This window comes from Podarcis muralis, chromosome 12, assembly GCF_964188315.1.
Source record: "Podarcis muralis chromosome 12, rPodMur119.hap1.1, whole genome shotgun sequence".
Taxonomy (NCBI): Eukaryota; Metazoa; Chordata; class Lepidosauria; order Squamata; family Lacertidae; genus Podarcis; species Podarcis muralis.
This window is the reverse complement of record NC_135666.1, coordinates 10,672,138-10,697,840: the sequence shown is the minus strand read 5'-3', so window position 1 is coordinate 10,697,840 and position 25,703 is coordinate 10,672,138. Positions and strand designations below refer to the sequence as shown.

Genomic DNA, 25,703 nt, shown 5'->3' with positions numbered 1-25,703 from the left:
AACAAACAAACAAACAAACAAACAAACACTTCCTGCTCTCTGTTCTGATAACACTTCTTTCTCCTCCTGCAGTTCTGTGAGATGGCTCTGCGCCCGCCTCTTCCCACTGCCAGGAACTAAACACAAGTAAATCTGCTAATGGAGCCATACAAAAACAAACAAAGTTAATCAAGCACGAGCAATCAAGAACTAAGATTTGTTTCTTTGATCAGACAGACGCAGAACTACCGAGAAAACCAACTGCTGAAGGTTGGGAAGAATTAATTAATGCCGTACAGAAAATGTGCATTGGCCAACGATCAATGAGCTTGGGACAACTGATGAGCGGAAAGAATGAGCTTTCTTTACCCAGACAACATGCTCCAACTCCCTGAACCAACTTAAAAAAAGAAGTGTTTAAAAGAAAATAGTTGAGATGCAAGCCAGCTCCTCAGGCATGTGGATTCTGTCTGATCAGGAATATTAGTTAGATGGGGCGAACACAACCATCCCTTGCAAAGTCACTGGGCTTCCCTTGACAAAGGGTCTCCTGCAGTAGCTATTCTGAGGGAAAGGAGGTGGTGGTGGATGCTAGAAAGGGAAGAAATCATTAACAGTAGGGGATTATCAGATGATGGACAGTGGACCTCCTGAACTTCAGACAGGGTCCCCCCCCAGCTCTACCTGGAGATGGTGGAGACGGAGGCTGTGAACCTGGGATAGCTCAGTCAGTAAAACACGAGACAGGATTGTGGGTTCAAGCCCCATGTTGGGCAAAATATTCCTACACTGCAGGGCTTAGAATAGACTCTGCAATTCTATGAATCAAGAGCTTTTTGCATGCAAAGCTGGCACCCTACCCAGTTGCAGTTGCTCCTATAGTGAACAAGATGAACCTTTGTACTGATCCAGCAATGCCGTCCTCGTGGGAGGACAGTCTGTGGATGGAGACTGTTAAAAACCACTTACTTGAGCCGGCAACTTCTAGGTCAAAAGTGGTTAATACAGAAGAAGAGTTTGGATTTGAGATCCCGCTTTATCACTACCCGAAGGAGTCTCAAAGCGGCTCACAATCTCCTTTCCCTTCCTCCCGCACAACAAACACTCTGTGAGGTGAGTGAAGCTGAGAGACTTCAGAGAAGTGTGACTGGCCCAAGGTCACCCAGCAGTTGTATGTGGAGGAGCGAGGAAGCGAACCCGGTTCACCAGATCACGAGTCCACCGCTCCTAACCACTGTACCACACTGATTACAGGTGTGGGTAGTCAAGTATTCAAGTAAAATATTTCCAGGGTTGGAAACATTTCCAAACTTATTTGCAAGGCTTTTCTATCAGGCGGCCTCAACATGCTTAGGAAAGATATCAACCCAACTGATCTCTTTCTTCAATGAACCTGATTGCACACTGCATCTGCGACATCATCAAGCAGCCACCACTAACTAAATATTTGGAGGCACAGCGTGAAAATGGCGAGGAACCACTCAGATGAGGACTTGTAAGGTCGCACCAACATTTGCTTAAGGGATGGAGAAATAAGGTCAACAAAACCCCCACTGGTGCAGCACTGAAAACATCAGTATTGCCCTGCCTATCTTTGTGAATCTAGGTCTAAATTATGCACATTTGCTTAATTATTCCTCCAGATGGAATAAGTCCTTCAAGAGGAATAATAATTAGATATGCACAGCTTTTGGAATGTTCTTCACAAAGACTGGGTGGAGGAGGAAATGGACTCCAGTTTGAACCCAGATAAAGGATTTGATCAAGGGCCTTTGGATCTGTGTGGATTGCAAGCTGTAAGAAATCAAGCCCAAAGCTGCATAATTTATGGTAATCCATTACTGTAGAATTTAGGATAGCAGTCTTCAAACTGTACTCCCTTGGATTCATCAGAGGTTCCCTGCAATGGGACCCAGATGGACAACTTCAGCGGAGGCTCCGTGCTGGAAAGGATCATAAACGGAATAGAAGCCAAGCATCATTTGTGACTTTCTGCTGTTTGTTTGGCACTCTCATTTTATCATTTATTTTCCTGGAAAGATTTATTAACTGCTTACAGAGATTTCTAACTGATGCACAGGACAACATTGAAGATAAAACACAGCCTAAACCCTCAAAACAATTCACAGAGAGACAGACAGACAGAAAATAGTAACTAAATTATATGCTGGGATAGGCTTGCTGGCTTGTTTGTTTTTTAAAGTTTTCAGCCGGTGTCTAAAACAATATAGCAAGGGGACCTGCCTAATGTGAATAGTTCATACAGGGCACCTAGTTAGATCTGTTGGGTCACTGCTATGTGAAAACTGTGCAAGGACCCTAAGGTGCTCTCTTCCCTGCAGTACGCAAAGGTCCTGATGGAGATGACCCCCAAATATGAAGAATTTAAAAAAGGAAAGCAAAAGAATTGAAAATCCTTGGGCTAGGCAGCTGATGACCTGCACATTGATTCCAGACCCTACAGGCTTCTCAGTGAGAACCCCTCTTCCATCTCATCATTCTGTTGTACCCCTCATCCGCTTTCCCCTATGCATAGGGTTGCAGGTTGGCGGCTGCTGTAGAAGAGGAAGGAAATTTGATGGGAAATGGGGAAGTGTGGGGGGGAATGGAACAGAAGTTTTGCTTCCCTTTATTATGCGGCACAGCCAGACACTTCCTAACAGAAGCAAAGGTGTGAAGAGGGCATAATATGCAGAGAGCTCCATAAAAGCTTCTGTTGCTGGAGGAAACAGGTCTTGACCAGAGAGTTTTGGTTCCGACAGGAGTTTGTGAGCAGACCAAATGCTGCTAGCCCTTTCAGTCATTGATCAATTCAAAATTTCCCACAACCATGACCCTAAGGCCTGAGAGAAAGTGTTAGACAAGGGAGTCTTCTGGTGTCCTCTCCTCAGTCTTTTACGCGCTCACAACTGGCAATGTTTCACACACATTCAGTCTCTCTCTCTCTCTCTCTCTCTCTCTCTCTCTCTCTCTCTCTCTCTCTCTCACACACACACACACACACACACACACACAATATCTCTGTATGAAAAATGGGAATGCCATGAAAACACCCACTTCAGTGCACAAGATAAAAACCCTATTCAACTGCCCCAAAGACATCGAAAGCACATTAAAATGTCAAAAATGGAGACAAGATAAGGAACTCATTTACTGCCTTGTCTTCCTGTGAAACATGCTGCCCCCTTTCCCTACACATCATCCTGAAGTAACATTTCAGTCTCTGGGATTCCTCAGAAAGAGATACACAATACTGAGGCCTTGGCGCGGCTGATCGAACCAAGAAACTTTACAACCTTCTTACAAAGAGGCTCTCTTCCATTTTATAACTTGAATTATCGACAGCCATTTTTATAGTAATCACTTTCAAACATAAAAGCATTCACAGGGTATAAGAAACTGAGTCACACTATGACATTCTCCCCACTCGAAACTCCAAAGCCTGAATAAAAGCCCATCTCTACTTTGCCAAGGCTTTGAAGGAAACCACAACGCAGGCAGAAATGGCGTTTAGAAAACATCTATTCTACAAAGCTGCACCAGTTCTGTGTGCTTTTTACTGTCATGGCTTTATCTAAAGAATCCTAGGTATTGTAGTTTCATGCGGATACTGAGAATTTTCTGCTTGGGATCTCTAGATCCCTCACAGAACTACAGTTCCCATGATTCCCTAGGGAGAGGGAATGACAGCTAAAATTAAGCCAGGGGTGTAGTGATATGTCCTTGTAGGCCACAGAAAATGTTGGAAGCTTGCTGAGAGGAGTTTGCATGGAATTAAAACAGATAGAGTAAGGGACCTCCAGATTCCTAGACCTTCAGTCTCTTTGCTGACCTCCCTATGTCTTTACAGTTAGACTGATACATCTTAGGTTTCATCCAGTTTGCAACCTCCTCCTCCTCACACCTCTCTCTGGGACCTTGGCTCTATCCTCTAGAAACAAAGGAAGAAGCGTAGCTGCCTTTCCCTTCTCCAAATTAGCTAGCTAGCTTAAAACAAGAAACTTTTTCTATCCGAGTTATGTGTTTCCTATAATAAACACCATTATTTTCTTACTCTGCAAGCATCTCTCTGTGCGTGCAACTGAAACATGCAAAGTCTACTCTTTAGCCAAATTCACAAGCCATACACTGAACTCTATGCATACCAAAAAGCTCCAACACATTATTCAGCTCCATTTCAAACATCCCTGTTGTGACCAGGAGGCACAAGCCCAGTAATATACAAAGAGGAGTTGGCCTTAAAAATTATACCCAGGTATAATATATCTTCAAATATACTTCAAATATACTATAATACCAAGCCAAGCCAAGGGTGATGCTATGGTCGTACCCATGGATGTCCAACCTGCAGACTGGGTGCCACTTGTGGCGTAGGCCTGGGCTTGAGAGGCTACCATAGATTAAGGATCAAATTGCAGCCTCTTCCCCCAGTGCTGCACCACTTCTAGCAACAGGGCTAAGAAGACAAGAGAAAACCTCCACCCCACAGTGTGGGAAGCCACATAGCATGTGCTACAATAGCAATGTCTACCACACTGCCTCCAGGCCCCCAAAAGTTGTTCACCACATCAAAGAATTACTGAAGGATGAGCAGCTTACCTGGTCCGTTTCCGTAAATGTGCTCTGCTCATCATCCTCAATGTCAGACTCTCCCGGAGCAATGGGGACACAGATGGACAAGTTTGGGTTGGTCATGAAGTCATCGTTGTGGTCCACCTGCTGCTTCTCCCGGTTTCCCTCAACCCCGTCGCCACCAGTGTGGTTCTCCTTGTGGTGGTCCTCTTCCTTGCCAAACTCCATGCCCGTGTGGTTGTTGACGCAGTTGTGGACGACGGCTGGGTTCTGAGCTGCAAGCTTCATCATGGCTTTTTTTTCAGCCGTCGCCTTCGGCTGCCTGAGGACGCTGCAACAGAAATCCCACATGGCGCGTTTGGCGTAATTGAGCCCCCTGTTGATGCGCGCAAAGGCGAGCTGCAGGTTGTTCATCTCCCCGTCTTCATCCGGAGCGGAAAGGTTATCGGCACTGAAGGAGCTCAACAGCAAGGCAAGGAACAGGTTCAACACCTGAAAGGAAAGGAAGGGGCGTCAGTCATTTTGTTTGGGAAATGGCCATAGCTCAAGTGGTAGACACAGTGTTTCTTAGACCTGGGCCTCCGGGTGTTGTTGGACTAAAATTCCCATCACCCCTGACCACTGATCCTGATTACTAGGGATGATGGGAGTTGTAGTCCAACTACAGCTTGGGACAGGCTTCCTGAGCCCACCCTCCATGCTGCAAGCCCAGATTTTATCACAGCACAGAATCACCTCACCCACACTCATTCGCTCACACAGGAGAAGGGAAAACCTGTCCAAGCTTCATTCATTTTGGGAATTGAATGACCTACTTTAAGGGGAACCCTGACATATGGCGAGAGGATGCCTTCGACCACTGCAATAATATTCCTCCTTTCACACTGTGCTCATTCTTAATTTGCAGAGTTAATAGAAGTGCCTCCAAAATTAGGTAATTTAAAAGAAAAGAGCAGGGGGGAGGCGGGCAAGATGCATTTTGTTTCTGTTATATTTATATCTCACGACATGAATGCATGTGCAGTTATCTGGAATGAGTTATTTCGGATCTACTGGATTTTCAATGTAAAGGTCTTAGATGAAGAGAGTCTAGATGGGAGGGACCTCCAGAATTTCCCCTTGTTCTTTTCACACATCTTGAGAAGCAGAGCCCATCTCCCCTATTATAGCATCAAAGCAGACCATAGCTAGGAAGACATTTTCCCCTAACACTGAAGTCACTGGATCTGGGGAATTCCAGCAGCAGCAGCCACACATTCCTCAACTGTGTCCCTAGCTGAAGTTTCATTACTTCCTTCCATAGAAGTGATCTGATTAGCCATGGGTCTAACTAGAGATTGGGGAAGGGAGACCATCAGCTTTGCTCCACCCCCTTGTCCAAGCTGTCAGAGGTGGCCCTAACTTCCTTCTCAACTAGCCGGCAGAAACGCCACCTTAAACTTCCACTCGCCATTGGCTGGAGGAAAAGAGGGTATCAGCTTCTGATTCAGGCTCTTGATTCAGCCTTCCAACCAAGTGCTAGAAGAAAATTCAGATGAAAACTGGCAAGGGATGAAACCTGACTCTCCAGAGAGACCCAAACGGCAGAAGACAAAGTTGCAGGAAAGCAAAATGCTGCAATGCTGCAATCCTATACTTCACCCCTGCAGAAACCAATGGAAAATTTCTGAAGGTCTTGATGGACCACTTAATGATTTTTCAGCCTGTTGTAGCAATTGCATTGCACTGTGCCACATGTTGTATGGCATTTAATTGCATTTCTATTGCTTCTTTTATTTCCTATGTATTGCTGCAAGCCACTGCAATCTCCAAGATACGGTTTATTTACGCACATATATAACCTGAACCTCTGATGGAGGGTCTCACAGCATTAATACTCCAAGAGGGCCTTGCTTCTCCCATGGCTGTGGCCTTGGATCCAAACGGAAATCTGCCATGGCTCCCTGACCCTCTGCTCCAGCTTGCTGCGTTTTGCAGACTGCCACTTTTTCTCTCTCAGCTCACATCCCTGCGAACTGCAATCCTAAACAATTACTCTCCTTCCAGCTCTGGCATTTGTCCTGCCAACTAACCCAGAGCTGAGGGGATGGGGCCTACCCTTTGCCGACTGGCATAGACTTTGCCTTCTTAATGGCTCATCACCTTGCCTTTTGTTCTCCATAATGGCTCTTCTCCCTGGTGATTTCCTGAACCAGAAACTGGTTTAGCCTGTATTTTAACACCTTGCTAAGCATCTGGCAGCCCATTTTAATACTCCAAACATTGTTTAAACTCTAGGAACTTAGGGGAGGATCTGGCACCCAGGAACTTAGGGGAGTCAAGGTGCCCACAAAATATGAAATCCTGCAGAATTCATACTGTAAGACAATAAAATACAATATAAGAAATAAAAGTAGCAATAAAAACACAATTAAAAACAACTATGAATATGCAATGCCATCTCCTGTCTTCTACCAAAAATCCACCTGAATGAAGCTCGTGGGCCACTTGTGGTCCACCAGCCATTTTGGGAACCCCTGCTATATACCTTTCCCTGGCTAATAGTTCCACTGAATACAATTTGACTTTATTCTGAGCAGGCACACACTGGATTATGCTAAAAGGATATCTATGGAGAGCATTTACTTATCTATTCAGAGCACCTATTGAGGGCTGCAGAAAATTTCCCATCTAAAATCCCAAAGAGCTGCTAACAGTCAGTGTCAATGATAGCGGGCTTGATGGACCAAGGCAATTCTCTATGTTCCAGTGGCAGAAAAATATGGGTTTAAAAGTATACCACAATTATCTTTTTTATGTCAGCTGTGCCTAATTTGTTGCAAGCCACTGTTCTGTGTGTCTGCTAATTGAGAGATTGCCAGAAAGAGTCGTTTCCTTTTGCCTTGGGTCATGTGGAAGCAAGCAACTGTGGTGCTTAAGAAGGTCTCCACCTGGAGGGGAATTCCCTGAGGGCTGGACTGGGATATCAAAGCATATTTAGGACTTTAAACATCAGCACCTGGAATTGCCAGGGGTGGCCCAGGGCACTTCTTCCAGAATAGGTGTAATCTGGCTGTAAATTGCTTTGAGAGCCAGTGTGGTGTAGAAGAAGAAGAAGAAGAAGAGTTTGGATTTGATATCCCACCTTTCACTCCCTTTAAGGAGTCTCAAAGCGGCTAACATTCTCCTTTCCCTTCCTCCCCCACAACAAACACTCTGTGAGGTGAGTGAGGCTGAGAGACTTCAAAGAAGTGTGACTGGCCCAAGGTCACCCAGCAGCTGCATGTGGAGGAGCGGAGACGCGAACCCGGTTCCCCAGATTACGAGACTACTGCTCTTAACCACTACACCACACTGGCTGTAGTGGTTAAGAGCGGTAGATTCGTAATCTGGGGAACCAACCTCAGCGCCTAGGACTTGCCGATCGCATGGTCGGCGGTTCGAATCCCCATGGCGGGGTGCGCTCCCGCTGCTCGGTCCCAGCGCCTGCCAACCTAGCAGTTCGAAAGCACCCCCGGGTGCAAGTAGATAAATAGGGACCGCTTACTAGCGGGAAGGTAAACGGCGTTTCTGTGTGTGCTGCGCTGGCTCGCCAGAGCAGCTTTGTCACGCTGGCCACATGACCCAGAAGTGTCTGTGGACAGCTCTGGCTCCCGGCCTCTAGAGTGAGATGAGCGCACAACCCTAGAGTCTGTCAAGACTGGTCCGTACGGGCAGGGGTACCTTTACCTTAAGGTATGGACAATATATTTTGCAGGTATTCCCTGAACCACGAAGTCTACAAAAGCAGAGATCCTTAGGTGTCTGAATACCAAATTCCATGTGGCATTCCATGCCTGTAGAACAGAAGACTGCTGTTCCTGGCATTTCTTGGTCTCTTTCGGTTTAATTACGAAAATCTGTGCCTAAGAACTCCTGCAAGCCAGCACGACCTTAATTACACCGCTACCACTCGATCTGAAGTATCCTGTCATTATTAATCCATCAGGCACTCACCGTAATCACCATGATTAGCATGAATGCATTTTGGCATCAATGGCACATATCCCATTGTCCGGCCGAAATAACCTCCGTCGGCCTCAGAACTGAACAGACAGCTGCTTGAATTCAATGATTGGGGCAGAAGCGTAATCCAAAAGGGGGGCACGGAAAAAGCTAATTTCACAATAGTAAAGTGACCTTTTCAATCCCTGTAAATTTCATGTTCGGTGTAGAATGGCTTCACAGCAGGGATGGCATTACGGGTACAAGAGTGAGCAGCCACCTAATACATGCATAATGTGGAACACAACACAAGTGACTGGCTCCGTTCCACCCCAGGAATTCAAGTTCCCACATTTTCAGGTTCTGCCACGCCAAGTGCATTCTGTAAGGAAAAGGAACAGAGGAGGCACCGCAGCTTTATGGCACGGAGAGGGAGGGGGAAGAAGCAAATGAAGTTGCCTCTTTCTTACAGAGGAGGGAGAGAAGGCAGTTATACTTGAATTTCAACCATCTCTGAAGAAAAGCCAGGAACCCCCGAACTTTCTACATCGAAAGTTCACCAACAGGTAAAGCTAAAAAAAAAAAAAAAGCCAAACGTCTACAACTTTTGAGAGAGGACCCTTTTGTGGTACATGCATTCATATTCCAAAAAGCCTCAATCATAATACTACATCCACTGATAGCAATCACCAGAACCTATTGTTAACTTTTCTGGTCCGCTCAGGCTTTCTTTAAGGTGAGAACAGGGTGACAGTGACAGTCCTGTCAATTTTGGTAGGGAAATTGGTGTTACTTTTTCTCAGAGATCTTTGTCTCATAACAAACCTGAAGGATAAGGCAGTAATCACTGGCTGCAGCCATCCAGATCTTTCCCTAGGGGCAGATTCGCCCCATACATTTAAAGCACATTGAATGCACATTGAAAGCACATCACTTCCCCCAAAGAATCCTGGTAACAGTAGTTTTCTTCCCACAGAGCTATAATTTACAGCACCCTGAACAAACTACAGCTCCCAGGATTCTTTGGGGGGAAGTCATGTGTTTTAAATGTGTGCTCGGTGTGCTTTAAATGTATGGTGTGCATCTACCCTAGAGCTCTCATAATCTCTGACCACTAGCCATGCTAGTGGGAGCTGGAATCCAAGGGATGGATTTAGACACTAGGAGAGGATTAGTTATTACAGTATTGCTTAAACTAGGAAGCAAAGGTTGATTTAACCTTCTACAAACAATAATCCAGGATGCTTTAATGTGGAGTGGGTTTTCCTGGTATTGCCCCTTTTCTCCCCTTTAAAATCAACCATCACACACATATTGTTTTGGGAAGAAATGAAAGCAAGGTTTACTTCCATAATCTAAGTCTTGAAGCAGCAGTTACAGCAGCAAACATGGAGGCAGGTTTATAACGACTATCTAAGTTATGAAAATGCAAAATCTAAGTTCAAAAAGATATGCAAATGTGGTCAGCTTGGAAGCATAATGAAGAAAGATGAGGCTACCAAGGAAGGGTGTATGTATGGAGTGTTGCAGCTTCCTGCCAAGGCAAAGGAAGTGACCTCACAGAGTTCTCTCTAGCAAATTTTACAGGAGAACTCTGTAAGCCTCAGCCCCTTCATGTGCCTATCTGGCAAAACATGAATTGTTGGTTTGACTGCAATAATGTCCAAAACCAACGACATCTGGTGGGCCACAGGTTTCTCATGCTTACACTAAATGCTGCTGTGAGCATGGACAGCAGACTTATGCCTCCCAGCAGCCTTTTAGAGCTATTCATTTATCTAGCTGGAGGCAACCACTCAGTTCATCTGCACCCAATTTTAAGCAGGTGACCCCCTTCACCCAGGTACCTAGTTAGGCACAGAGGACCTCTAAATCTCTTTCCGCCATGTTCCTTATTTAAGTCTTTTAAGTGTTCCCTTTTTCATAGCTGTGTAACTTTATCCCGGCACACCTGCACTCTTGCATAGAGAGTACTTTTTCATTCTAGGTATCATTTATCATAGGCTATTTGCGTTCTCTTATAGACCTTTTATAACACACACACACACACACACACACACACACAGACACACACACACACACAGATGCAGCATACTTAGAAGTCCATGCTTTTAACCAGAATAAAGTAAACATCAGTTATCATTGTTTGCCGCTGCTTTTTTTTTCTTTTTCTGAACAGCCTGCCTCGGAGTCATGAAGTCTAGTGTTTAGACAGATCAAACCATTTTATATGCAATGCCCATTTGCTTGCTATCTCTTCGCTTATATTGTCTCTTCTGCTGCTCTTACTGTGAACGATCTTTAACAATACCCAGGGCGCGCTTGCATCTGTGTTTCCAATACAGGGATGCCTCGTGATGAATTAGCTCCTGCGCTCAGATCCTGCGCTACCTTCCGTGCAGTTTGGACGCTGCTGTTCTTGTGAAATGGATTGGCACTGGGTTTCCCATGGTGCTACTGACATAGCAACAACCAGCAGCAGGTGGATGTGCACAGGTCTACTTTGGAATCAACCCAGAGCAAATGGATTTAATTTCCTGGAAGGTTTCTGGATGGCCACAATTAATAGGCCAGCGGTCACCAACCCAGTGTCCTCCAGATGTTTAGAACCACTACTCTCACCAGCTGTTCTGGCAGGCTGCGGGTGATGGGAATGGTAGTGCAAAACATCTGGAAGGCACCAGGTGAGTAAAGCCTGGCCAAAGTTGTGTCCGAGGATGACAGATTCCATGGTGCAGTCTGAAGGCACCTACGCCTACCACCCTGCTGAAGCTAAGCAGGTCTGGTTCTGGTCAGTACTTGGATGGGAGACCTCTATGTTGCCTTAAGTTCCAGGATGGAAGAAAAGGCAAGCTATTAAGCCATTTCTCCCTTCCAGGATCCTTTGACATCTCTCAGGAAGAAATGCACAAACAGGAGACACCCAGAGCTGCTCCTGTCCATCAATGTCCACCACGATAACAAGGCATCACACTTTCCCATTTGCGATTTGAACCCGGCGTTGTTCAACAACCTGAGTTTGCAGGGGGAGAAGCCCTGTCACCTGAATTACATTGTCAAATCAGAGCAGATGCAACCTCTCTGTTGCTGTGGTTACTACCATTCTTTGTACAACCAAGCATTTCAAATCTGAATCCACACCCTTCCATCGCCGTGCATTTTAGTTTTTGCTCCCCATTTCCTTTACTGCAGTTTGCCGGCAGAGAACGTAAATCTACATTCAAACAAAGGTTCTCTCTCGACTACAATACCAAACAATGCATCAATCCCCCTCCTGTTCCCCCCCTCCCATTCCTGCCAAGAGGCCCCTGTCTCTCAGAAATCATAGAGGTTATACCCAGTGTTGACAGCATTCACTCAACACCTTGCTTGGGGTCGCTCAAGGCAGAAAATCCTCTTGTAGGTTTGAGAGGCGTGTCATCAAGAAAATGGATTTTCCTGGCTCAGGGAGACTCACGGGGTGAGAGTGAAACACAGCTACATGTTTTTTAAAGAGCGCTGGGGCTGCTCGACGTGTGCCCTCAAAATCTGAAGGTGTGTTTTATTATTTGTTGATTTATTGAAAACGTTTACACCCTACCTTTCTAGCATCAGCCTGGGGGACTCAAGGCAGCATCTCAAAGGGATGGATGAGGGCTGGTTAAAATAAAGAAAACTCAGTCCTGAGAAGAGAGGGGCTCTGCGGTTCTTCTGATCAGAGAGACTTGGCTCCACTGGTACTAGATGAGGTAGCACTGCTCTATTAAAGCAGGACTGTGGGACACCAACTCTTTTGGGCAAATGGACGAGGATGATGGGAGCTGCAGTACAATAACATTCGAAGGGCCAAAGGCTAACAACTCCTGCCCCAAAGGAAGACGTTTGTAGCTTGGGGGCACAGGATTCAGCTGTATTATTGTAAGGTTAGTTAACCCCTGTGGCAAGAAGGGCCGTTCACCTGCTTAGGCTGGCAAGCTGACTGCAGTCTCTCCTGGACAGAGACAGCCTGGGCACAGGCATCCATGCTCTGGTGGCACGAGGGGTTGATTGCTCTAAATGTGTTGCATGTGTATATTGCTTCGAAGCTTTGTGGGAAATTCAAAGATAAAGACTGAGCCGTGTGTGTGTGTGTGTGTGTGTGTGTGTGTGTGTGTGTGTGTGTGGACCCAACCCTGAGCAAACACTAGCAGGCTCTCTGCAGCTGCCTGAGGACCAGGTCAGGTTATGTCTCCTCTGTTTCAGATGGAAGTCTTCCCCATCACCTGCGACATGCTCCTGTAGCTCCAGGTAGCAAAGGTGGTGTCCTTTAGATGCTGTTCGACTCTGACTCCCATCACCCTTTGACGCGGGTGACGCTGTGGGTAAAAGCCTCAGCGCCTAGGGCTTGCCGATCGAAAGGTCAGCGGTTCGAATCCCCGCGGCGGGGTGCGCTCCCGTTGTTCGGTCCCAGCGCCTGCCAACCTAGCAGTTCGAAAGCACCCCCGGGTGCAAGTAGATAAATAGGGACCGCTTACTAGCGGGAAGGTAAACAGTGTTTCCGTGTGCGGCTCTGGCTCGCCAGAGCAGCGATGTCACGCTGGCACGTGACCCGGAAGTGTCTCCGGACAGCGCTGGCCCCCGGCCTCTTGAGTGAGATGGGCGCACAACCCTAGAGTCTGTCAAGACTGGCCCATACGGGCAGGGGTACCTTTACCTTTACCTTTATGTTGGCTGGGGCTGATGTGAGTTGGGAGTCCAAAAATGGCTAGAGGGCACCTCCTTGCCTATCCCTGCTTTAGATACAGAGCCAGTGTGGTGTAGTGGTTAAGAGCGGTAGTCTTGTAATCTGGGGAACCGGGTTCGTGTCTCCGCTCCTCCACATGCAGCTGCTGGTTGACCTTGGGCCCGTCACACTTCTCTGAAGTCTCTCAGCCCCACTCACCTCACAGAGTGTTTGTTGTGGGGGAGGAAGGGAAAGGAGAATGTTAGCCGCTTTGAGACTCCGTAAGGGGAGTGAAAGGCGGGATATCAAATCCAAACTCTTCTTCTTCTTCTTCTACCAGGAATTGATCTGTCACTGAGCTACAGCTCCTCTGCACTTGGGCCAGCAGAACTGATAGCCAGAAAGTGGATGGCAAGCAAAACTTTCTAGCCTTTATGTCAACATATTGAGTATCTGGCCTGGTTTACTAAAATTGATAGACTTAGTGGGATTGGGATAGCTTCAACCAGCAGGACCACCTGTGCTTTGCCTATGCCCAGCACAAACAGATCAGATTCCAGCAGACAGTCATTTGCATAATTTATTCCAATCCCAGAACCTGGACATTCCACAGTGCAGAATTCCGGTTTCCGTGTTGCAGAAATTGAGTGTGTTCAGGTACAAACGTAGACACAGTCCTGGCAATATGCTAGACAAGGTCCTTGTGAGAACACTACCATGGCTCTCTAATTTCTGGAATGGCGAAACACTGAATCAATTCATTCCTGAAATGCTGAAGCCAAAGAGGCTGCAAACGGAGATAGTACTGAAAGGCAATTTCATTGAATCAGCAATCTTACAGCTGCAAGAGGAAGCCAGAGACTCTGCTATCTAATCCATCTCCTCTGTGCCAACAGAGAATCATTCCTTGTAACAGGGGTATATTTCCTAGGTCTTTTGTAATATTGTCAAACCCAGAGTAAAGTTTATAAAAGGACGCACTCCTCCCAAAAGCAATTTACATGACCAGTTATCTGCTATATTGTTCCCTTTTGGGTTATTTCAGCTATTTGTGCTGGGCTAAGAGGCTTATTCCATCCCTCCCAGCCCACTTCCTCCTTTATCCCGTGCTGAAGTCATAATCCCATGCTTTTGACATCCTATGCTGCTGATGCTGGAATGACGGAGAGTTCACAACTTCAAGCAGCCGGCGGTGAGCCTTACAGCCGAGCAGAAAGAAAAGCCAGGAAGTAGGAGGAAAAGGATTTGAGAATAGGACAGTGCCTAACCACAACAGTAAACCACAGCCCACATGCCATTATCTCAGGCAAGCAACAAGGAGTGGACCCCCTTGTTTTTGACAGAGATTCACAAGTATTACTGCCGCTTTATTTCAATATCCTGCCCTCCTTCCTAGAGAGCCCAGCATGGCTAACAACAGCCATAAAAAGCTTGCCTACTAGTTACCTGTTATGTGACTGCCACCAATTACTTCTCCTCCTCTGAGTTCCCCATCATGTACGAAGTGCTTGGGGCAGACACTTCTCTCCTTTGCACAGAGAGACTCCTGCCCTTGCAGACCTTCTCCAAATCCCAGTGCAAAGGTCTTAAGTACATCTGTGATACTGAGATACTGTGATACTGAGGCTTGGGAGAAGCATTGGGTCTTGTGCTGTGGCTAGGACAGGCTGCAGCTTTGAGGAGGCCACTGGCATAGAAACCTCTGGTGGTTGAGTGGATCTTCAGCTTTAGCAGGTGTCCGCTCTGTGGCCAGGCAGCCTCTCCCACCCCTCCCATGTATTCCCACCAGAGGGGAAAGCGAGTGGGTGGGTTTACCAAAGAGGAGTTGCGAGGGTGCAGACAGGGTGGTCACCACTATCACCGCCCACAGGGTTCCAGAGTTGATATACCACCACTCAGGTGTATGTTGAGAAACTGCAATGGAAGGTGGCATCGCTAAAGGGGAACCACAGTAGCGGCGGTCCCTCATCAGCCATGTTGCTTCACTGCCCTTGGCAGAAGATAAGAAACATCAGGTGTCTCCCAGTGCTCCAGAGAGATGCTTGTTGTTTCTTACCTTCTCCAAATCAGAGTCAAAGGAGAGCTCTGGGGATAGGATGTGCATGCTGTGAAGTGTCCTGTGCATCAAGTGGTCAGGAGCGCTTCCGTGTGGCAAGTCGATTTTTCGATCTGGCTATCGGTCTGCGTTCTGTTTGGGTGGTTCACAGGCTTGAGAAGCCTGAATAAGAATTCTAGAACACAAGGTGCCCATTTCCTTTGATGGGGGCATGGCTGTTTAGAACACAGCACTTTTACGGGTATGTTAATATGGTGGCTTCCCACATATTCAATCTGGGACAGGAGCATACACCCTGAAGAGCAGGAAAAGTCCAGGAAGGGAGAAAGCAGGTGCAATTTGGGACATCCAAAGGTGTGCCCACCTGCTCAACACACCTGCACAACCAATGCCAATTCCTGTCTAGCAAGTTTGATAAGCTACTTTCATTCCATACACTTCAGAGAGAGTGGTCAACATATACCCTGAAATACAGTGGTAAAGGTAAAGGTAAAGGTACCCCTGCCTGTACGGTCCAGTCTTGACAGACTCTAGGGTTGTGCGCCCATCTCACTCAAGAGTCCGGGGGCCAGCGCTGTCCGGAGACACTTCCGGGTCACGTGGCCAGCATGACATCGCTGCTCTGGCGAGCCAGAGCCGCACACGGAAACGCTGTTTACCTTCCCGCCAGTAAGCGGTCCCTATTTATCTACTTGCACCCGGGGGTGGTTTCGAACTGCTAGGTTGGCAGGCGCTGGGACCGAGCAACGGGAGCGCACCCCACCGCGGGGATTCGAACCGCCGACCTTTCGATCGGCAAGCCCTAGGCGCTGAGGCTTTTACCCACAGCGCCACCCGCATCCCTAAATACAGTGAAATACAGTGGTACCTCGGGTTAAGTACTTAATTCGTTCCGGAGGTCCGTTCTTAACCTGACACTGTTCTTAACCTGAAGCACCACTTTAGCTAATGGGGCCTCCTGCTGCCGCCGCGCCGCTGGAGCCTGATTTCTGTTCTCATCCTGAAGCAAAGTTCTTAACCTGAAGCACTGTTTCTGGGTTAGCGGAGTCTGTAACCTGAAGCGTCTGTAACCTGAAACGTATGTAACCCGAGGTACCACTGTAAAGGGTAACTGGCGACCCTGAAAGGAGCAAAGGATTCAGTGTACAAACAGGCATATCGTGCTGCTGATTTAAAAACGAGTTCTGTCTCCTCTACTTACCATCCTGCACTCCCCGCTGTTTGTAAATTCCCTTAGTCAACAACTCGCAGTCCCTCTGGGCCACAACTGTGCCAGCAGCTGTTTCACTAGACCCCACCTTCATCTCCCACAGGAAAAAACACACATCTTAGCCTCTTTTTCTATGCAGTCCTTGGCCTAATTTCAAAAGCCTTCTGCACTGACCTCTGACAAGATCTCTGTTCTTCTCTCACAAGCCTGCTGGGCAGAGATGGGGATGGGTGGTGGCAGAAAGCACTGCTTAGCTTCAGCGCCACCCAAAATCCGCAGGAGGCCCCTGGCAGATTGAACCATATAGAACGTGGCTCTTGACTGGGAAAAGGTTGCCCTCTTGCCCTCTGGTTGGATCCAGCAGGGTCCACATATTCCCTAAAGAATTCACCTGAGCCACAAGGCTTATGTGGGAGAAATCAATACATAACAAATTTGTATCAATTGCATGGCATCACAAGCTTAGGCTGATAAAGGTAGAAAATGGGGAGGCAGGAAGGTTAGTTTATAGGAAGAAGCCAGGTGTTGCATAATAGGTCATCCTGCATAATAAATTATAAAATTGCCCAGTAGCACCTTAGAGAGCAACTAAGGTAAGCCTGCAGTTAGGATGGAGTGAGAATAGGGCAAGAACATCCAAATGGAGTCCATCTGCACTGCTGAAGGGTAAAAGAAGAAGGGCAACATTTTCTCTTGTGGAACAAGCCAAACAAGGGAAGTGAGTTCTAGAGTTCATTTGAAAAGGCACACTGCACGTGGGTATCTACAACATGACACAAACAAAGACAGAAATGGAACGAATCAAAATACACATCTAGGGACTGTTTGGAACTTTTCACTCATGGGCAGAACATGTGGGTGACATCTGTGATGTGCAAATGACAAATGCTTGGGGTACCCCATCAAACCCAACATTAAGGAAAAAGGGGAAAGGGGGAGAGCCAATCAGGGGAAGACAAGTTCAGAGCTGGACTATGAAGCAGCTGCGTAAAAAAGGAATGGAGAAAGAAGTTTGGAGGGATTGTCTTGGGCTTGGATTGTGATCTTTGGGGCTATCTTCTGGATCATGCGAGATCCCAGGCTGACGGATCACCTTTACTAGTAGAAGACTTTTTTTGAAGTATGAGAAACCTTTTATCTGCCACCTCTGTCTGCTTGTGAAAGGCTGTGTGTGTGTGTGTGTGTGTGTGTGTGTGTGTCCTCAATAAAGTTATATCAAACTTTAAACTTAGTCATCTTGGCTGTACTAATTTGAGTCTAGATAATTTGAGTCTAGATTCCCAGGGACCAGGGAAAGCAAAACAGTTAGGAGGTTTTAGGATGCCTTCAATCCTGATACCAACTTAAACACCCATGAAATTCTAAAACTCCCTAATTTTTAAATATCTTGTTTTTAAGACTCTGTGGTAAGGTTAGCAGTTTTTAGTTCCCGTATTTGATAGTGATTTTAGCTCTTTAATTTTTTAAAAAATATTATACTGGTGTTTGTATGTTCCTTTTCGCTTGATGCATTTTTAAGCTTATTTTTTTAAGGGTCTCCCCATGATATCTAGATAATTTGTTTTTTAGGCAAATTATAAATGCAAATGATAAATAAATAAAATTAAAACTGAACTTGCACTCCCATTATGATTAACAGTCTCCTGTTGATTTCAATGAGATACAATTAACTTTCACTGAATCGGGGGCACAGCCTCTTCTATCACACAGAATCCTGTTCAGGGTTTTAACATCTTATATCAATATGCCTTCATAGCTGTACATTACTGACTGGGGATATTAGCACATACCAGAATTAATGGTGGACACTGTGATTCATAGCGCAATCCACATCAAGGGTGTAAGTTGTGAGTGATTAGTAAGTCAAATACAACAAAACAACAACTCAATCATAATCACGGTTGTTGCTCATGAACTCTCAGAGGACTACATTTTAATCAGAGATTATGATGCTAATTTCTTGTTGGGCTGTGGACTACAACAACGGTCTTCAACATTTTCAGATGCAGGGGCCACCTTTAAACCCAAAACATACATTCGGGGATCCATTATTTAACTTTTTACCACATATGATAAAAAGCATGCATTTCTCCTAAGATACACATTTTTGCATTCAATCTCACTGATATTCATGTACTACTAGTGAAAAACTGTACATTTCCCCATTAGTATATGCATTTTCATCCATGTTTCCCTCTAATATGCATGTGTCTGTACACTTTTCTAGGTGGACAACTGCATTGCAAAATTCGGAGAAACGCAAATTTCAAAGGATAGCTGAGTTTTAGTTTGCATATCTTTGGGGGGGGGGGGGCATGTGGATCAAATAAAACACAAACCAAGTAAATTCCTCCCATATCCCTGCAACACAGCCCTGCAAATGTCTTAACCAAGCTGCTTAAATGCAACTATCTTAAAGCAATGCAATCACTGCTTTTCGCTTGAAGATAGCGTAGGGCTAAGAAGAAACAGTGGGCAGCCACTCTCAAGAGAGGAAACTGGTTTATTATTCATTGTGAAATGTATCTGAGCTCTGCTTTAGGGGATAGCTAACATTAAACCCCACTGCTTTGGTTCACGCTGTGTTACCTCCAGAACATAGTGTCCTCTTTCTCATAATGCTATTTGGAAATCAATAACAAATTCCTTCACTTTGTAAACGTTTTATAAATGCAGAGAAGCATGGACCACAGCCATCTCCAGCCCCAATAAGGAGATGGCTCTCTCGGTCCTCCACTTCAGAGAACCTCTGGATTCCACAGCAAGGTTTTCCCCTGCCTATTTTGGAAACGACAGACGTGGGGTTAGGCTACGAAGCCGGGGACAGAAGCAAAAGGCCAAGACTTGAATTTAAATGGGCACCGTGGCCGTACAATTTTGAGAACTGAAGTCAAAACAACGAAACGCTGATATGTCCTCAAAGAACGGGAAGCGAGCAAGCGTAGACTTCATGATCAGGACAGCTAATGGTCAATATGCAGCGTGGCGGGCTTCTGAATTACATGGGCAAGTCAATTTGTCAGCATGTGACAGCAGCCACATCCCTGGAATGGCTTCAATGGGCTGCCAAACCAGGTGAGGTAGACATTGGGTCTCAAACCCTCAGTGAGTTAGGGACTTCGCCTGCATGTGAAGACAGGCTCTGGCAGATTGAGCAGATGAGACCGATAGAGTGGTACCTCGGGTTAAGTACTTAATTCGTTCCGGAGGTCCGTTCTTAACCTAAAACTGTTCTTAACCTGAAGCACCACTTTAGCTAATGGGGCCTCCTGCTGCCGCCGCGCTGCCAGAGCACGATTTTTGTTCTCATCCTGAAGCAAAGTTCTTAACCTGAGGTACTATTTCTGGGTTAGCGGAGTCTGTAACTTGAAGCATCTGTAACCTGAAGCGTATGTAACCCAAGGTACTGCTGTAGTGGATCCAGCGGTCAAGAAGGCGGTTTCTGCACATGCTGTACTGGGAAGTAAAAGGGCTGATGGGGTTCATTAACCTGGGATGGGAGCCCATCTAGGAGAAGGAAAACTTTGACGCCAAACCCTTGCAGGACATCTTTGGGAGAAGAGAAGGCCAAGGATTAAACCATACACAAATCCAGAAGCTAAGTTTCAAAGATGGTTGGATGGTACCTTGTACACCTCCTTCCAGCAACTCCTGCAGCCAAGCTGGTGCCAAACATATTGCTCTGCTTTACCTTGGACCACATCAGCAAAGCCTAGAGGGAGGTCTTGTCGTCTGGGCAGCCCAGGACCTCCATACACACGGCCCAGGGAGGTCACCTTGGGGAAGCAGTGGTTTGACTTCACCCCCTGAGGCTCACTCCATTGTCTCTTGAGACAGATGGCTGCCAACAACAACCCCCCAAAGTGAAGAAACTTTCAAACATGTAGTCCTCCTTTGTTTGTGGCCTAAGGTGGCACAATCTAGAAAAGAGCTATTCCACTTGATTCTTACGAAGTATAAACTTACGGAGTATAAGCTTGTCCAAAGTGTTTTATAAAGCAACACATAAATAGTAGTGGATGTGCTACTTGGGCCACTGTTCTTCGATAAACAACCAATGTCCTATAGCAGTTAGGAGAGTTTGGATTTGGATTTGATATCCTGCTTTATCACTACCCTAAGGAGTCCCAAAGCGGCTAACATCCTCCTTTCCCTTCCTCCCCCACAACAAACACTCTGTGATGTGAGTGGGGCTGAGAGACTTCAGAGAAGTGTGACTAGCCCAAGGTCACCCAGCAGCTGCATGTGGAGGAGCGGGGAATCGAACCCGGTTCACCAGATTACGAGTCTACCGCTCTTAACCACTACACCACACTGGCTCTCTTAGAACAGCCTTCCCCAACTGGACGCCCTCCAGGTGTCTTGAACTACAAGTCCTATCAGCCCCTGCCAGCTGCATCATACATGCCTGTTGTACATATTACTGAGGCAATATATATGCCAATATTCAGCGAGCAAGTAAATGGAAAGTATTTTTATTACATTACAACTGAAACAGATTTTATTTCACCTGGAAATAAATAAATCTAAATAAGAATGCCAGCCACAGCAAGGATCTTTTTTCCTAATTAAACACATTCGACTTGGGAATTCCTTGAGAATGAAAGGAGAGAGGAAAGGGCTCGCTTTTAATTTTGTATCCATCTGGTTTTCAGAAACTTTCCCCTTCACTTTCTCCCAGTTGGGCTTTACGGCTGTTCTAATTTGATGTCATTCGTACTGACAAGAAATAGATTGGTGCCAGTGTGATCCTGTGGATAGAAAGTTGTGCTCCGGCGTATAAGGTCTCGGGTTTGTATCTTTCCTCTGCTGCAAAGCTGTTCTAGACACAGAAATCAATTGATACAGTCCTCTCGCAGAACTGTGGCACCTCAGAATGCACAGAGGGTCTCACTTGATGAAAAGACCCTTCAATGTTAAGATCTTCCTGGGTACAGAAAGAGAGCAATGAGACTTTGGAACAGGATGCTTTCGGAGGAACAGACTCCCCTATCCACCCTGAGCTGCAAAAATCCCTCACGATAACTTTTAATGCATCCGCACCTATTTGAAAGCATTCTCTGAGGAGAATCCAAGGGCAGCCATCTCCCTCAGCTTCAGTTCCTTAACCCAGTTCATTACAGTGGTACCTCGGGTTAGGAATTAATTTGTTCCAGAGGTCCGTTCTTAACCTGAAACTGTTCTTAACCTGAGGTACCACTTTAGCTAATGGGGCCTCCCGCTGCTGCCGCGTCACTGCCATCGATTTCATTCTCATCCTGAAGCAAAGTTCTTAACCTGAGGTACTATTTCTGGGTTAGCGGAGTCTGTAACCTGAAGCGTCTGTAACCCGAGTTACCACTGTATACTTTTAACTGTAAAGGTAAAGGGACCCCTGACCATTAGGTTCAGTTGTGACTGACTCTGGGGTTGCGGTGCTCATCTCGCTTTATTGGCTGAGGGAGCCGGCGTACAGCTTTCGGGTCATGTAACCAGCATGCCTAAGCCGCTTCTGGCGAACCAGAGCAGCGCACAGAAACGCCGTTTACCTTCCTGCCGGAGCGGTACCTATTTATCTACTTGCACTTTGATGTGCTTTTGAACTGCTAGGTTGGCAGGAGCAGGGACCGAGCAACGGGAGCCCACCCCATTGCGGGGATTCGAACCCCCGACCTTCTGATCGGCAAGTCCTAGGCTCTGTGGTTTAACTCACAGTGCCACCCGCGTCCCTTATACTTTTAACTGTAGTAGCCTGCTTAATACTGCTGTTATAAAAACAAAGTAAGGCTTCTAAAAAGGTTTGTAAATTGCTGTGGCAACTTTCTAATATAATGTTATCCCTCTTCCTGAATCTCTTTACTTGACACTAGCAGAAGAGGGACCACCAGAAAGTTGAGGGAAGGGGAGATAATAGTCATGGAGAACCTGTGGCCTTTCACCTGGGAAGAAGAATACTCCCTTTTCCTCAAAAAAGCAGCAGGGAAAAGGCTCTTTCAATGCAGAGTTGAGGCCTGGTGTGGCAGCAGCAGCAGCCTATGGATCCATCCAACTGTGACATTTCAAAGAATACAGACACAGCGATAGGGAAAATTGGAACTGTCAAGCTATAGTCCCAGTTGTACACCTTTTTAAAGGCACAGGAACCCTGCCACAAAAAGAGGGACAACCCTAGAGGACGCAACTACAAAATGGAAGAAAGCAAGCAAAAGGTGTCAGCAGATAAGAAGAAACAGCAACTCAAGCTCCGCTGCAGCCCATCTTTAAAACTCAGCTGCTACAACACACAGTCCTGCCATTTGGTGGGCAATTCGCTACTAATACCACCATCCTGCCCACTTTCAACCTACTAAACTCTATGCACCGTTAAATTTTGTAGATTGCTTTGTAAAGTTCTTTCATCATCTCTTAGGCCTATTCCCGCAGGGCAATGTACACCCCACCCCACATTTTATCTTCATAACAACTGTGTGAGGCAGGTAAAGTTGAGAGGCAATTAGCGGTCAAAGGATAAGGTAAGCTTTCAGCTGACTGGGGGGAATTGAAATCGAGATCTCCATGGTCTAAGTGCAACTTACAAAACCACTGACTCTCTCTAAAACATTTCTTTTTAAAGGAATTTGGAAGGAACTGGGGGTGGGGAGCTTTAAAACCGAACCTTAACGCAGCACTAGCCAGCATCTTCGCAAGCAGAACAGAAGCAAACAAGCTTACAAATGGGATGACAATTGCTTTGAGTCTCTTGTGCTCGCTTGTGTCCCAGAATGTGCTTATTCATCTGCTAGAGCTTCCTCTCCTTGGCTAAGCAGGATGTGTCTGGAGATGAATTCACTTTGCTTAATGAGGTGTCCAAGGTGATGTAATATACTCCGACTTTTCTCTCCTTATCTCAGACGTTGCCTTGGGCTTCCTGGCTGCTTCCCAACTTTCTTTCTAAGGCGCTTTCCTAGAGCTATGGCTGTGTGCGTGTGTTGTTCTGCAATCATGCCGGGATAAGCTGAAACACTGGAACTGGGGCCCAATACAGTGGTGCCTCGCAAGACGAAATTAATCCGTTCCGCGAGTCTCTTCGTCTTGCGGTTTTTTCGTCTTGCGAAGCACAGCTATTAGTGGCTTAGTGGCTTAGCGGCTATTAATGGCTTAGCGGCTTTAAGAAAAAGGAAACAAATTCGCAAGAACTCGCAAGACGTTTCATCTTGCGAAGCAAGCCCATAGGGAAATTCGTCTTGCGGAACGACTCAAAAAACGGAAAATCCTTTCGTCTAGCGAGTTTTTCGTCTTGTGAGGCATTCGTCTTGCGGGGCACCACTGTATTCAGCATCACAAGAACCTGCGCTTTTCATTCTAAAAATCTAAGCAAGCCTCTAGTCCTTAAGAAAGTAAAAATAAGTTTGACCGTGCATGAGCCTGCAGCTTAGCAAAGCCACATAAAACTCTGGAGGTTTCACTTTGTGGAAAGAGGATTACTTCTTCACCCAGTGCATGCTTAATGTATGGGACTCATGGCCACAAGCTTTGGCAATGACCACTGGCTTTGATGGCTTTAAAAGGGGGACTGGGTACAGCCATGAACATAGGAATTGCTCCTAGAATTTATCTACACTTCCTCATCTCACTGCTTCCCCCCCCCCCCCACGGAAAACCGCTCTTTAGCACTCAATCAGAGCAAACAGAAATTGGGTTTTCCACAAATTGCCATTTGCTCCCACTTAGTGGGGTTTCCCTGGGAAAGGCGCAGGGCAAGGGGGAAACCGTTCGGACCTGTGCTTTCTAGGGGACGAGTGGAAGTATGGACAAGCCCTTAGTCACAGTAGGTAAAGGGACAGCTAAAATCCTTTCTATAAATAGGTATAATTCATCTGCAAAGTATACACGTTTGCAAAAAACTACATTTCTGCTCTAATTCTGTCTTGTTTGTCTAAAAAGGAAAAAGCCCCCCCCACCTTCCTAGCATCCTGTCATGCTCTAGAGTGACCAAGAGAAACAAGCTATCGTGTGGGTCCATGCAGATCAAATCAGGATTGAGTCTCAATGTGTAGCAGGCTGCCAGAGGGGAGGTTTGTTGACCCCCCCCCCCCATATGCCTGATGTACTCGTTTGCTTTCTCCCATATAAACGAATCGTTACTGCTCAATTTTATAGGGGGAAATTGCTGCGCTGCATTTCAGGACATGTTCCACACAGCTTTTAAAGGTCTGGGAGCCCTATCTTCTTTTGCATATTTTCACCCTAGAATTAGCAGTCCTCATATCAAGGTTAACCCCTTTGGACAATGTATTTGGAATAGAAGGGAAGCCCTTCATTTACAAAGCCTTTGCCATTTTCCCTTTCGCATAACACGGAATATTGTTCACAGGCACCGGAGGAATATGCGGTCTGCCTCAAGAGCAGAACCCACATGGGTCAAATGCTGGTGCAGCTTTTGCCCCGGAAGCAAGCGATTAATACTGTATTTTGAAAAGAGTGTAACAAGGTCAAGCAATTACAGCCCTGCGATGGAAGAACAGAAAGGAGATTGTGTGCTTTCACTCTCTAAACTTTAATGGGGGTCAGGGCGACCCAGGTAGCAACCCAACACATGGTGGAGGGTGAGGAATAAAGATTTCCCAAACATTGTACTTCAACGTTTCTCAATTATGAACTGAAATGTGCGTGTCCAGCACCAGAAGGAAGACACATCTTGGCCTGCAATTTAAAATCTGAATTATGAGACCAGTGTAAACTACACTGCATACTCCGCATAACTCATTCATCTTTGCTATTTTACATAATATAAATTAAAAGACGCCTGCTCCTTGGGAGAAAGGCGATGGCAAACCTAGACAGCATCTTAAAAAGCAGAGACATCACCTTGCCAACAAAGGTCCGTATAGTTAAAGCCATGGTTTTCCCAGTAGTGATGTATGGAAGTGAGAGCTGGGCCATAAAGAAGGCTGATCGCCGAAGAATTGATGCTTTTGAATTACGGTGCTGGAGGAGACTCTTGAGAGTCCCATGGACTGCAAGAAGATCAAACCTCTCCATTCTGAAGGAAATCAGCCCTGAGTGCTCACTGGAAGGACAGATCGTGAAGCTGAGGCTCCATTATTTTGGCCACCTCATGAGCAGAGAAGACTCCCTGGAAAAGACCCTGATGTTGGGAAAGATGGAGGGCACAAGGAGAAGGGGACGACAGAGGACAAGATGGTTGGATAGTGTCTTCGAAGCTACAAACATGAGTCTGACCAAACTGCGGGAGGCAGTGGAAGACAGAAGTGCCTGGCGTG

At 46.2% G+C, this 25,703-nt stretch overlaps 1 protein-coding gene across 10 annotated transcripts in view; it reads right to left on the bottom strand.

Annotated features, from left to right (window-relative positions):
• Positions 1 to 25,703, bottom strand: part of LOC114607605 (sodium channel protein type 5 subunit alpha-like) — a 301,831-nt gene that overhangs the window by 79,681 nt on the left and 196,447 nt on the right. For all 10 annotated transcript variants that reach the window (XM_077936723.1, XM_077936714.1, XM_077936718.1 and 7 more), the window contains exon 17: positions 4,579 to 5,043. In XM_077936723.1, the coding sequence (XP_077792849.1) occupies positions 4,579 to 5,043 (465 nt within the window). The remainder of the gene's footprint in view (positions 1 to 4,578; positions 5,044 to 25,703) is intronic.